The sequence below is a fragment of the Cucurbita pepo genome, chromosome 14 (assembly GCF_057944985.1).
Source record: "Cucurbita pepo subsp. pepo isolate OVF chromosome 14, ASM5794498v1, whole genome shotgun sequence".
Classification (NCBI taxonomy): Eukaryota; Viridiplantae; Streptophyta; class Magnoliopsida; order Cucurbitales; family Cucurbitaceae; genus Cucurbita; species Cucurbita pepo.
This window is the reverse complement of record NC_141811.1, coordinates 5,820,317-5,834,925: the sequence shown is the minus strand read 5'-3', so window position 1 is coordinate 5,834,925 and position 14,609 is coordinate 5,820,317. Positions and strand designations below refer to the sequence as shown.

Here is a 14,609-nt window from a genome sequence, read left to right as displayed (position 1 = left end):
TTTTGCAAATATATTTAATTTAAAAAATATCAATAAGCTTTAAAAAGTGACATTAAAATGAAGATAATCTATTGTGCTATTTTTAAAATTTTATTAATATTTTTTTTAAAATTAATCTAATATTAAAATAAACATATATTTAATAATTTAATAATTTAATAATTTATGAGAAGAAGGTAAGAGGGATTTGTAATTTGAATATAAAAAAAAAAATCAATTTTATTTTATATTTTTGTCCGTTTGTAGTGACGGTGACGTGTTTCTGTTTAAATGATACATGGGACCCGCAATCACATGCCTGACGTGGGGCCCACTCCTATCTTTTTGGTAGTATAGCTTTGAAAGTGGGTCCCGTGCCTTTTCTTTTATTATTATTTTTATTATTTAGTTATTTATTTATTTATTTATTTATTTAAATAATAAGCAAAGTTGCGTTGCCGAACCCCCCTCTCTCTCCATCTGTTTCCCATCCCATGCACTGCCTCCACCCTGAGGTGCAAACCTTCGCACCAATAACTAAATGACCAAAATGCCCTTTTCTTTCTGCTTTAAATATATATTTCTTTAACTATTTAAAATGAAATTTTATTATTGGATTGGTTGAAATGGGAATTAAATAGATTAAAATGTTTTTAAATAGAAAAAGAAAAGGAAAAAGGGGAATAGTATTATTATAGAAATAAAAATTAAAATTAAAATGAAGGGAGAAAAGTGTAATTTTGTAGAAGAAACAGAGAGAGGTCCCATCAACCGTACACGTGTACATGAAAGGGAGATCAGAGAGTACGTACGCACAATCACTACAGCTTTAACCGCACAATACTAGACACGTCAGCGCCCATGTGCTCCTCTCTCTCTCTCTCTTACCCTCCTCCCCCCTCCCTTTGTTTAAATATATATTTAAATTAATTTATTAATTTAAATTAACATTTTATTTTTATTAAAAACAAACCTAAAAATTTTATAATTGAGTTTGTCACATTTTCTTTTAATTTTATGATTGAATTTAATTTATCGATCAATGCTCGACTATGATATGTGATCGGATCCAATTAGAGTGGATGTAGCATGTAATTTTGTTTTAGATTAAAGATTGGTTTCAAAATGTAAATATAGATTAATTAAAGAAAGAAAAAAAAAAAGTGATTTTGTTTGTGTGCAAGAAAAAGGCATAAAAATGAAGAGGGGTCGGGTTGGGTCGGAGTTGGCTTGACTTTTAGGGCATAAAGTTGGGGGATGGTTTAGGGTGCGTTAAAAAAGTTGCGGCTCCCAATACACACGTCTTTTCGGGATCCAATCATCCCTCTCCTTTTTGTTTTCCTTTACAATGGACGTGGGATCTTACAACCTATCCCTTTGTGGCCTAATGTCCTCGCTGAACGTTTTGTGTCTGGCTCTAATACAATTTGTGACACCCCTGTTGAGAGTGAGTCCCACCTTAGCTAATTTAGAGAATGATCATAGGTTTATAAGTAAAAGAATACATCTCATTGGAATGAGGCGGAAGCCCAAAACAAAGCCGTGAGAGCTTCTGCTCATGGTAAATAATATCATACGTGATTCCAACCAAAACCACCAAAACAAAATCATGAGAGGTTAGGTTCAAAGTGGACAATATCATACTCTTGTGGAGAGTCGTGATTCCAACCAAACCCTCAAAGTGGACAATATCGTGTACGAGTGTAGAGAGTCGTAATTTCTAACGACCTCAACCAAACCCATCGTAGATATTATCCGTTTTAACTCATTACACTGCTCACTTTTATATTTTCGTTGTTACGAGCATCGAGAATTGAGCTCAAGTTTGTGAAGTATTGTTTAGACGACGGCAAAAGAACGGACTCTATGATTATTTTCTCCATTACATCATTTTCTAAACCCTATTTGATTTTCTCCTCTCTTTCTTTTTCTGGTTTTAATTTTTACAGCGTAGATTTCTGTTACGATCTTCCTCATTTTCCATGGAAGAAGAACAGGAAAAAAGGACCACCTCAATTTCTCCAATTTCATCATCTTCTTCCTTCATCACTGCACATCCAAATTTCGAAATCTACTTTTTTTCTATTATTATTCTCTTAAATTCCGCCATGGATTCAGCTCCACCAGTGCAGACTCGGAGCTTGCTCATCGGAAAAGAAGTTACAAGCCTCCTCTCCGCCGAAGAAATTATGCTCCTCCATTTTCGGAAACATCATCTGGGTTTGTTGATACCCCTTTTGAAACTGCAAGTAATTCAGCACCGTCGTCGCGCAGTTCAGTTTCACGCCAGCGGTGCCGATGGACGGAGATGATGGAGGTATCGCTCCCGCCATGAAATGGTTGTTGTTCTGCAGCACTCCCGGTGAAGAAACGCCCGCCGTGGGGCTGTAATCTTCGTTTAAAATCGCGCTCGAATCGCTGTCGGATGACCCATCTTTTGTGGGTGGCTCATCCCCTTCTCCGCCATTGTTGTTGAAGCTTCTCGCCGGTGGAACAGAGAAGTCATCGGTAATTTCCGGCTTAGTTTGTTCAATCAGAGCATTTTCAGAATCGACCGGCACCAACATCTCTGAGTTATCTTCTTGAATCTTTGCTTTCAATTCCCGAATCTGCTAACATAAATTTACAGAGTTCATAATGATTACAACATTTCTGAACCTTCAAAAAAACAGGGGAGGGCTAGAATTTTTACCTCTTTGAGAAGAGCTTGATTATCATTTTGGAGAGCTTCAAAACTGAGTTTAAGATTGTCGTAATTGGTTTTAAGAACACCATAATCTCTTTCTAATTGCTTAGTTTTCCATCTAGCTCGACGATTTTGGAACCAAACAGCCACTTGTCGAGGCTGTAATCCAAGTTCTTGAGCAAGCTTCACTTTCCTCTCTGGTTCGAGCTTATTTTCAACTTCGAAATTCTTCTCTAACGCCTTAACTTGCTCCACACCAAGTCGCCTTTTCTTCTCAGAAACATGCCCTAATTCCTCCTCATCAAACCCATCAAGCATACACTGGAATTCCATCTCATAAACATGGTTACTGTTCTTATTTCTCGGACTCTGTTCTTGATCTGTACACAAAATTGGCAAAGAATTACTCAAAAATCCATCGAATCTTGCAAAACCCAGAAAGGAAACAAGCTGATTGGTTGATTGATTGATTGACCATAAGTCGGAGGAGACAGAAAAAGAAACCCACATGGGTTTGTCTGTAAATTACAAGTACAAAAACAAAAGGGGGAAGAAATTGGTGGTTTTAATGTAAACCTGATGTTGGGGAAGTGGAGATGAGTGCAGCCATGGAATCTGATCGTCTCTTCATGATTGCGAATCAGCACAAAATTAAACACACAGAAAACTTAGAAGATGAAGACGATGATGATTTTAATGATTGTTCTTGGTTTGTTTTTTAAGTGTCTGAACAATTTGTTGAACAGAGCTGCTCACAATCACTGTACAAATTGTTCCTTCTTCCTGCTTCATCATCATTGTTCTTCAAGATTTCTTCTCCCTCAGAACCCATTTTAGAAGATTACAAGCAAAACCCAGAAGAAAAACGGATCAAATTAAGCAAAAAAAAACATGGAAATAGAAGAGAAATGGGAAGGATGATGATGATGATGATGAGTGAAGCAAGCAAGCCAGTTCAGAACCCAGGTGGCCTTCCTGCTTTCTCTCTCTTTAAATAAATCAAACTTGGGTTACAATTTGACTGCGGTTAGGTCATGCTGGAGTTCCCATTCCCATTTCCCAAATCCCAAATGAAATTAACTCTAAATTGTGATCCAAATGCAACTTTCTTCTCACCGGCTCGGCTCGGCTCGGCTCGGGCATCGGGATTTAAGCCGGTAAGATTTGGTTGGCGTCAGCGTATCCGGGGCCCGTCACAACGGAGTTGTCTGTCCAACTAATCGACAATCCCCAAATCCTGAACAAATTGCTTTTTTTTTACTCCTCCAAGCGTGGGGTAAATTTTTTTTTTTTTTTTTCTCACAAATTACCACCCTAGTAAAATCACATTTACCACGCCACGACCTCGGCACGCTCTGGTTGAAAAATGTTTTTTAGAATATTTGGTGAAACTTGTGTTCGGGTTAAATGTGAAAATAAAACTACAACTCCATGGTCACTTTCATACACATAGATGGATAATTTCGACGATTCACTTGTGCACAACATCATAGAAATTCATGTTAGATGATGAAAGTCTCACATTGGCTAATTTAGGGAATGATCATGAGTTTATAAACATATAATACTCTCTCCATTGGTATGAGGGCTTTTAAGGAAGCCAAAGCAAAGCAACGAGAGCTTATGCTCAAAGTAGACAATATCACCATGACCGAACCAAATCAAACCCTTTAGTAAATGTTGGGAACCTTAAAATGTAATTTACCCTTAATTTTTTTTCACTTTACTCCTAGGAGTAAAAGGCCATTTTTTTTTTACCATAAAAATACAAGAATATTTTAAAGAGACATAAAATTTATTTTTCTTTATTCTATTTTTTTTAATGGTTTGTTCGCACGTGCATATGACATCAAGTTAATTGTCACATCAAGTTATTAACAAAAATGAGGCCTTTTATTTTCCTTCTTTATAAAATATAATAAACTACACGACTTTAGAACCAAACAAACCAATTAAAAGACACAAAATAAATAATTTATTTTATCAAGTTTGAATTTTTTTTTAAAATATTAATATTTAAAATATCTATTTATTTATAAAAAAATTTACGTCCAATAAAATATCATAATAAATTCAATAATAATTTATAAATATAAAATTTAAATATTAGAACAGGGATAGGGTAGAGATTAGAGCCCTATCTCTTGCCCACGTTTGAGGGTAAATCTCTTTCTGCTTCCCTTCATTTTTCGTTTAAATAAGAAGTCTTCTCGTTCGAGACAAGTCCCTACAGAACAATGTCTTTGTGCACATCCGAAGATAAAAATCGAAATTTCAAAGTTTTAGGTCCCATTATAGTCATAGTAGCATTAGTCATGATTTCATTGAGCCACTTACTCGATAATCCTAATATTTAATCTTTGGGATTTAAGTTACTGCTTGATTGAATTTTGAAAGTTCATCGTAATGTTAAATACAACTTTCTGTGGTAAAGACTTGCACGACCTAGATCCACCGCTAGCAGATATTATTCTCCTTGGGCTTTCCCTCAAGGCTTTAAAACGCGTCTACTACGGGAAGGTTTCCACATCCTTATAAATGGTGATTTGTTCTCCTCTCCAACAAATGTGGGACATCACAATTGGTATCAGAGCCAGGTTCCAGACGATGTGCCAGCCTTCTTGCTGTTCCCCGAAGGGGGGTAGAGACGAAACGGTGTGCCAGTAAGGACGCTGGGCCCTGAAGGGGGTAGATTGTGATGTCCACATTTGTTGGGGGAGGAGAACAAATCACCATTTACAAGGGTGTGGAAACCTTCCCTAGTAGACGCGTTTTAAAGCCTTGAAGGAAAACCCAAAGAGGACAATATCTGCTAGCGGTGGATCTGGGTCGTTACACTTTATTAAGACAAATCAAAAAGAGATTTACAAAGTAGAAACTGTTTGTATTGCATGGGATTTTTTGGAAGGATGAGATGGAAGGGTATTTATGCCATCAATTTATTCTTAAAATTTCTAACTTTTTCTTAAAATACTTAAATCATTTTCCTAAAATACTGAATCATAAATATAATTACTCGTCCTATTGGGCTAGTGATGACATTTTAACACGTAACACAATACGAAAGTCTAGTCTAATTATATTTTAGAAGTTGGATTGTTACATCTAAACCTCGATTTTAATCAAAATCATTAAATAAAATCTAGATTAAAAGACGGGTATTTTTTAAAAAATAATAATAAGGAAATAAAAATAAGGCGATATGAGTAGGGTAAAGTGTGATGTTATGTTAAGCTATATATGTTACCAACCAAATTACAATCATGCATTCCCTTTTTTTTTGGTTGTTTTTTGTGCTTAGAAGCATGCATCTAATTAATGCCATTAATTATAGGAATCAATATAATGCAATAATGGAACTACCTTACCTTTTTCGGACAATAAATTAATCTAAAATTATATATTCTTCAAATTTTCCAAAAAAAAAAAAAAAATTATAATTATAATTCATTTTAGATATATTTTTCAATTTTTAAAAATATTTTTAAAATACCTAATTTAAGTTTTGAAAAAAAAAAAAAAAAAAACCCTTTTTACAAACTTCATAAACTAAATTTTTCATAAATTTCGCTTTTAAATTCTTTTACAAAAATTCAAAAATATTTTTATTATTAATGTACATTTCAAAAATACTCCCGAACTTTTAAAAAAAATAATAATAAATTTAAAGATAATATATGAGATGTCAATATACACTTTTCGTCGACGGCAAGTTTTTATTTTATTTTAATAAAAATGAAGGAGTCGATGCTACTTTAAAATTTCATAGACATTTTTAACTATAGTAAAAGTATTTAATACATTTTTAAAAAAATTTAAGAGTATTTTTAAAATAAAATATTAACTCATTCAAATTATTGAAAATATTTTTTTTATTAATTTAGTATTTTATGAGAATTGAATTAATTACAGATTCTTGAATTTAATGAGTAATAATAAGTGTAGCATGTTTATAAATTGTGTCTTCTATTTGAATGCTATATATATATATATACTAAACAAATTGTAAAAAGAATAATTAAATACATTTATTAATACAAATAATTTAAGAGGTATAAATTGATGACACGATGGTGGAGGAAATATTCATTTAAAATATTTCATAATGACACCACGAACTTAAACGTTTATACTAAAGTCGCTAAAACAATATAGCTAAAAATAAGTAAGAATCGATTCCTAACATCGGTGGTAGTCTACCCTAATTTTAGTTTTATGGTTGTTACTGTAACGTAGTTATCATGCAAAAGTATTTTACATTTACCTTAGAAAAATAAGAGTAGCACGTGACTTGAGTATTTTAAGTAGTACGCATATTATTAGTCTCATTGCTCTTGAGTTTCTTCCGCCAATTTCTTAATGTGTAAGCTTGTTCTCTCGGCCTGAAAATTAATCAATTTTAACCCAATGAAATTAATATATATATATATATATATATATATTCATAAATGAAAAGTTTAGGGTTTAAAAATACATAAATTAATTAAGTCCGATAGTAAATTTTAGTTTTTGAATCTTTATATATAATATTAACCGGTATTGTTTAACTTTTTGAAAAAGTTGAAAGATATTAATGAAACTTTTTAAATTTCGAGGGTGTTTTCGAAATAAAGTATTAACAGTTTTTATCTAAAATTAACGGTAAGAGTATTCTCGTGAAGGATACCTCTCGATCCCAATCGCATTGAATGGTCATAATGCACAATACCAGCGTTTGAATTGCGGTTCCACCGAATATCATTCCGGCCCATATACCCTAATTTTCAACACATCATTAGTAACGTAAAAACGTGATGCTATATAAAAAGATGAATAAGAAGAATACCATAACTCCTTGGTTGAAGCCCCAACCCATCACAATCCCAAGAGGTAATCCAATAAGGTAATAGCAACCTAAGTTAACATACGCGACGTATGATTGCCACCCCGAACCAACGGCCACACCTGCCCAAAATAAACGTTCAATTTATACAAAATAAACGTTCATTAATCTCTTAAACTTTGAAGATGAATACAATTTTTCAAGTTCGTTTTTGAACGATTAAACGTACCCGAAAGAACGGGTTGAACGCTGTTGAGAAGGATGGTGAAAGCCAAGAGAATGGATAGCTTGTTTACTTCCTTTAGAACCACTTGACTAGAAGTGAATATCAAAGCGATCTGAGTGTCAAATTTCATAATGATTATCCAAAAAAACAGCCCAATTACGACCGATGTCCCGACAGCCACCATTGTTGCAAACCTTGCTCCTTTCCCATTTCCAGCTCCCAGCTCATTTGCTACCCTCACTCTATAAACACATTAATAAGAAGATTTCGAGTTCATGAATAAGAGCGCAACATCTTTATTGGTATGAAACCGGTTGACACGAAGATTAATAAGAACTTAATCTAAAGTGGACGATATCATATCATTATAGAGATATGTGGATGGTTCTATTGTTCGTAACTGTAATAGCCCAAGTCCACCGCTTGAAGATATTGTCCGTTTCGGCCTGTTATGTATCACCGTCAACCTTACAGTTCTAAAACGCTTTTCTGCTTCCTATAAGGAATGATTCGTTCCCCTCTCCAACCAATGTGGGATCTCACAGGGGTTCTAGCGTCTTCGTTGACACACCACATAGTATCTAACTCTAATACCATTTGTAACAATCAAAACCTACCGTTAGATATTGTCCGCTTTGGTCTGTTACTTATCGCGTCTGTTCCCCTCTCCAACCGATGTGGGGCGAAGGCCATTGTGAGATCTCACATCAGTTGGAAAGAGGAACAAATCATTCCTTATAGAAGTGTGGGAACCTCTCCCTGATAGACGTGTTTCAAAATCGTGAGATTAACGACGATACGTAACAGGTCAAAGCGGACAATATCTGCTAACAGTTGGCCTGGGTTATTACAAATGATATCAGAGCTAGTCACCAGATAATGTGAGTCACTGGTCAAAGTAGAGCTAAACTCTCTTCATAGTAACACGTTTCAAACCCATGATATTGATAGCGATACATAACAAGCCAAAGTGAACAATATCTACTAATGATGAACTTGAGGTATTACAGTAATAGTCCCGTAACAAAAGATAGGTTGAAGTTCAATCATGCATTGTATTATTATCATCTTTATTGGCATGGAAAGGGTAAAGCGATATATATATATATCATTTCTTTCATAAATTAGACACCCTCCTTCCTTTTTTACCTTTATGATAACTTAATTAGGTAATATTTACTATCATACGTAACAAATCTAATGGCCCATAAACTTTTTTTAAGTGTTAGATGAACACGACTCTCCACAATGGTACGATATTGTCCATTATGAGCATACGCTCTCATGACTTTGCTCTGGGCTTCCCAAAATGGCTCAAACCAATGGAGAGAGTATTCCTTGATTATAAACTCATGATCATTCCCTAACTTAGCAGTCGTGACTTTCATCCAACATTAAATTTATGTCTAATAGGTCTTTGACTTATTCGACATTTTAAAAAATTAAACACAAAAATAAAAATTTAATATTCTCTGTTAAACATAATAATCAATTTATGACAAATAAATTGGTTAATTTTAAAATTTTATCCAATAGAGTTTATACTAAACTTTAATTTAAATAATTTAAAGAAAACATCTGATCAGTTACTTAAAATTATTTTTAAAAATAAATATTATATTAACAAATTAATTAAAACCAAAACTGTTCATACAATTTTTAATAATATATATATAAAGAAAATCTCACTTTATGGCTTACAAAAAATATAATTTCATTCAATTTATTATAAAAAAAATCGACTAAAATCAATAATTATAAAAATAATTAAAAATAAATAAATTAAATATAATTTGTTCGGTAGAAATATAAATGCCTCGGTATTTTAGGTATCTTTGTCATTTAGTGGTAACGAGTAGAGAGTATAAACTCCCTAAGAAGCTGACGATGACGAAAGTAACCTATTTTTGGTAGACGTGTTTTGATTTAACTTGCATACCTTTAACTCGAGATACCTAAAAGAGGTACGAATCCTTTTCGTTGTATATTTTGGAGGTCGTTTTTGAATCTTGAGGTTTTAAGATTTACGTAAATGACATTTTTACCCTTCATTTTTCTTTTATATTTTTCATGTTTTTTTATTTATTTTTAGACCAATTGTTCATGAGCAAAACATTAATTTCTGTAAAAACCAAAATGACATATTAAACCCTGACTTTGTTGTAAAAAAAAGAAAAAGAAAATAAATAAATAAATAAAATGTAGATAAGGATGGGTTTGGAAGGATGCTGTTTGGCACATGCGATGTCATTATTAAAATAAAATAAGTGAGGTATTTGCACATAAATAGTAAAATAAAACGAGGAAGGAAGGGGCATATAAGTAAATTTACCCGGAGCCGGCGAAGAACGCAAATGGGATCATCATTTCCCAGCCGTTGATCGTCATGCTGTGTTAAATTATAGAAAATGTCGGGTGTTATGAGCAAATTCATGGAACAAAGAAAGAACACAAATTGAAAACGTAACTCTCTTGACTATGATGTTTTAATTAAATCTTATTATACATAATTGAATGTCAACTAGATTCATGAATGTTCGATTTTTTATTCCTTAAATCTTTTATGTCTAATAAGAATCTTATTAATACGGGTGTATAGGGTTGGACTCGAGAAATTTTTGGACAAACTCAAAATTTCGAGTTGGTTGAGTGTAACAGCCCAAACTCAGTGTTACATCGCCATCAGCTTCACAAATTTAAAACGCGTATGCTAGAAAGAAATTTACACACTCTTGTAAGAAATGGTTCTTTCCCCTTCCAACTGACGTGGGATCTCACAATCCACCCCCTTGGGAGCCCAGCGTCCTCACTAGCACACTGCTCGGTGTTTGACCCTGATACCATTTGTAACAGCCCAAACTCACCGCGAGCAGATATTGTCCGTTTTGGCTTATTACGTATCGTCATCAATTCCTCATGACTTTAAAATGCATCTTTTAGGGAGATGTTTTCATACTCTTATAAGAAATGTTTTATTCCTCTCTCCATTCAACGTGGAATCTCACATTCAGGCTGTGACCCAGTAGGGCTCACAATCTAACTCAACCACACTCTCTAGCTTTAGTTGGATTGGGTCACGAAGACACAACACATGAAGGGTAAAACTGTCATTTATGTAAATCTTAAAAATCCCACGAAACTCAATGATCTAACATTTATACCGTCACAACCCATCACTAATATTAATTACAAACGCCAAATATTTTTAATTTTCATAACAATCTTAAAAACACTGTACGACTCACGTGCATTATAAAACATAATTTTTGGGTTGATCAAATTAACCCATCAAAAAAATCTCCAACATGGGTCAAACCAAATTTTCAATTTTCAAAAAATTCAACTTCACTCAAACCGAAGAACCAAACTGAACTCAACTCAACCCTTACGATTTGAGTTTGACAGCAAGAATTTTCGAGTCACAAGAACACCCCTACCTACTAGACACGGATTTTGTTGCAAGTAGCAATAAGGAAATGAATAACACAACCAAAATTTGAGTGTTCTTTGTTTATGAGGAATTGCACAAACAATGGATACTAAACAAATGACAAAAGGGTTAGATCTGTTACCATACAGACAAAGCATCCACTGCGAGCTTAGCATTCTCCAGATTTCCAGTCATCACTATCAATATTCTGTAATACCAATTCTCCAAACTGCAAAACATTTCAATAACTCAAATTCAAATCAATGACGAACAAAAACACAAACCCAATGAGAGAAAATGGATTAAACCAGAGCATGATCCCTGAAGCAGCCGACAATTTCACGAACTCCCAGAGCCCAGAAAAGGCTTCAACGGAGAACCCAGCCCAGGTGAGAGGGCAGCCACCGCAGACGGCGTAAAAAAAAAGCCCCAAAACCAAAACCCACCACGAAATATTGGTGGTAATGGCGGTTCCGACAAGCCCAAGCTCCAGATTATAAACAAGCAACCAGCTGACCAAAACGTGCACCACCAATGCCACCAGCGAAACATAAGCAATCACTGCTGTCTTTAGCTGACTCTGTAAGAACCTCTGTACAGGAAATTGAATAGCAAAGCTGAAATGCAAAGGCACTAATAGCGCCGCCACTTTCCCTGCAAGCTCTGCCAAATCCGGCGGCTGCCCAAGAAGCAACAGAGCAGGGGTTGCAAATAAATAAATGGGCAAAATCAAAACAGAGCAAATGAACAGAACAATCCAAGAACGCTGCATGTAAATCCCCAACATGTGGAATTTCTTGGCTCCATAAGCTTGCCCACAAAGCGTCTCTAAGGCGCTGGCCATCCCCAACTGCAAAAAGACGCATTAATTTTGTTAGGAATTAACACGATTTTGATATTGTCCACTGTGAGTATAAACTCACTCGGGGGAAATTACCAAGAGGCCGAAATCGAAGCCGACGATGACATTATTGGCGATGGACATTGCGGCAAGCTCGAGGTCACCCAAATGGCCGGCGAAGGCTTGGGTGATGACCAACATGGAGTAGGAGGCGAGGCGGCTGAAGATGGCTGGACCGACGATGTGCCAGAGCTTTTGGGACTCGACCCAAATCCTTGTCGGGAGGGCTCCATTGCCATTGTGTTTAGGCTTTGACTGCAAAAGGGGTACGGTGGATTCCTGTTCTATGATGTTTGTAGCCATTTTAAGAGAGAAAGAAAGAGATGGAAGGAGAATAAATAGAGAAAAGAAGCGGTGTAAGGTATATTTGTGCAAGCAAATATGGCGGCTGCTGACGGCCGACGGCTGAGGCTGCCCGTTTTTTCAACGCTTCCTTCGACACCAAGTCTAAGTTTTCCAAGTAAAGAGGCTGTTCAAACCCGCTTCAAATGAAAATTACTAGATTTCACGTTGATTGAAGAGGAGAAGAGATTAACCACTATGCATAACAGGCTAGAACGGACAATAACTACTAGCGGTGGACGTGAACGGTTACAAATTTTTTCATTCGAACAAAGAATAAAAAGAAATATTCATAATAATTAAATGAGTCTACAAACATATATTTGTCATAGATATAAAATAGAGAGGAGGATTGGGTTACTAATTCAACCAACCCGAACATTTGGGTTGGTCCAAAAAAATTCCTTCAACCCAATCAAACCCGCTCATGTACACCCCTAACTCCAACAACCGTTTGACAACTCAACTTCACACTCAAATCTATTGACTCAACCTTAAACGTCTTTTCTTCCTCTTTTATTTTTTTCTCTTTCTTCCTTTATCTTTGACTTGTCAATCTAGTTCTAGTGTCGGGATCATGCTTGTAGGCATCTTACCCATGGCCGCATACGTCTTGCATGCCAAACCCCTTGTGTTGTATCACTTTACCGTTTTCCATTACCACTTTCATGATATATAGTTTTTTTTTTTATTTTCTAAGTGCATGACGTTTGGACATAATCATGTCTACGCCTGGTAGACTATGTGACTAGTCGTCAATTCTTCCTATTGGTGAGTTATATGTTATCTAAGCCGTTGTGTTGCCTTTCTCATTTATAACCTATGACTTTGTTTCCAACCTTCCTTTCGAACTCTCTCTCAAAAATCTCCTTAACTTTGCTTTCTAAAACTTTATTCTCAAACAAGATCTAGAGGCTTGAGCATACGCCATCCAGCCATAGGCGACACGATTTTGAATTAGCTGACTCACACGAAATTACAAGTGAGTGCCACGCAATCACTTGTAAACATCCGGACGATTGCAATTGTAACATTTAGCCCCAGGACATCCTATTATAGTCGCACAAGTAAACTAGACCTATTTTAGATTTGAGATCAGAAACATTCTAGAACGTCTAGAGAAATTTCGTTCAAAATCTATCAGATCTAAAAACATCTTGTTCTAGATTTATCGAACATGGAATATTTTATTTTATCTTTAAAAAAAAATGATAGTAATTTGTTCGAGATCTAGAGAAACTTTTAGTCGGGTTTAATGCAAATTTATTATGGAAATGCTAAATAAATGTATGAATGTTTATTGAAGATAATTGGATGTACACTATGATATGTAACCAACAATTAGAATAATGAATCACCCAAGAACAACAACAAATCAATAATCAAACTCCAAATCCACAAAACATACACCAAATTAATTTTAAACAAACAACGCTACATCAATTTCAATTTCAATTTCAATTTCAATTTCAATTTTAAATTCCCTCAACAAATCTATCTAAGCAAACACCATTGCCAACAGAGCTCCCGCCACAGCACCGCCCACCATCACTCCCCGGCTAACGGTGGCTGCGCCGTTATCTCCCGGTGGAGGTGGCGGCGAGTTGGGTCCAGGGCTAGCGGACGGGCCCATTCCTTCAGATGGTGGTGATGGCGGCGAGGCAGAGGATGGTGTCGGAGATGAGGCCGGGCCTTCCTTTGGTGGTGGGGTTGGTGATGTAGGAGGTGAAGCTGGTGGTTGGGTCGGTGGGGATGATGGTGGTTGGGTAGGAGGTGGGGTCATGGCTGGTGGAGGAGTGGCGGGAGGTGGGGTTGCAGCCGGTGGTGGAGTGGCGGGAGCGACTATTGGGGGAGGAGTAGACGGCGGAGGAACGGCCGGAGTGGTGGGTGGCTGAGCCGGAGCAGCGCCGGGAGCCTGAGCCATTGAAGAAGTGGCAAATAAAGCCAAAACCATTAGAAATTGAAAACCCATCTTCATTTCTCTCTGGGAAGTTGAAATGAAAAGCAATGGCAAAGATATATATTTATATAAACAAAAAAGAAAGAAATTAAATAAAATAAATAAATATATAAATAAAAGAGAGTGGTGACGTGGAAGGCTTCAAACACAGCCTTCTCTTCCCCCAAATAATGCTTCAGATTCCCCAATTTCTTCCTTTTAATTTTTTAAATAATTTTTTCTCTTTTAATTCATAAATACACTCATTAAAAAAATAATTTACT

The 14,609-nt window shown here is 35.6% G+C and overlaps 3 protein-coding genes across 3 annotated transcripts; all 3 read right to left on the bottom strand.

The window, feature by feature from the left end:
- Positions 1 to 1,830: 1,830 nt before the first annotated feature.
- Positions 1,831 to 3,592, bottom strand: LOC111810248 (homeobox-leucine zipper protein ATHB-16). Its single transcript, XM_023696901.2, has 3 exons — positions 3,242 to 3,592; positions 2,672 to 3,045; positions 1,831 to 2,588 (listed from the first exon to the last, which is right to left on the bottom strand). The coding sequence occupies exons 1-3, from the start codon at positions 3,294 to 3,296 to the stop codon at positions 2,094 to 2,096; spliced, it is 924 nt and encodes a 307-aa protein (XP_023552669.2). The 5' UTR covers positions 3,297 to 3,592; the 3' UTR covers positions 1,831 to 2,093.
- Positions 3,593 to 6,724: 3,132 nt separating this feature from the next.
- On the bottom strand, positions 6,725 to 12,474 carry LOC111810272 (protein DETOXIFICATION 27). The gene is made up of 8 exons (XM_023696930.2): positions 12,081 to 12,474; positions 11,452 to 11,993; positions 11,286 to 11,372; positions 10,046 to 10,102; positions 7,717 to 7,955; positions 7,491 to 7,609; positions 7,332 to 7,421; positions 6,725 to 7,047 (listed from the first exon to the last, which is right to left on the bottom strand). The coding sequence occupies exons 1-8, from the start codon at positions 12,345 to 12,347 to the stop codon at positions 6,991 to 6,993; spliced, it is 1,458 nt and encodes a 485-aa protein (XP_023552698.1). The 5' UTR covers positions 12,348 to 12,474; the 3' UTR covers positions 6,725 to 6,990.
- Positions 12,475 to 13,715: 1,241 nt separating this feature from the next.
- LOC111810416 (uncharacterized) lies at positions 13,716 to 14,395 on the bottom strand. Its single transcript, XM_023697123.2, has one exon. It carries the CDS (start codon positions 14,362 to 14,364, stop codon positions 13,885 to 13,887), a length of 480 nt encoding a protein of 159 aa, XP_023552891.2. The 5' UTR covers positions 14,365 to 14,395; the 3' UTR covers positions 13,716 to 13,884.
- Between the last annotated feature and the right edge of the window lie 214 nt (positions 14,396 to 14,609).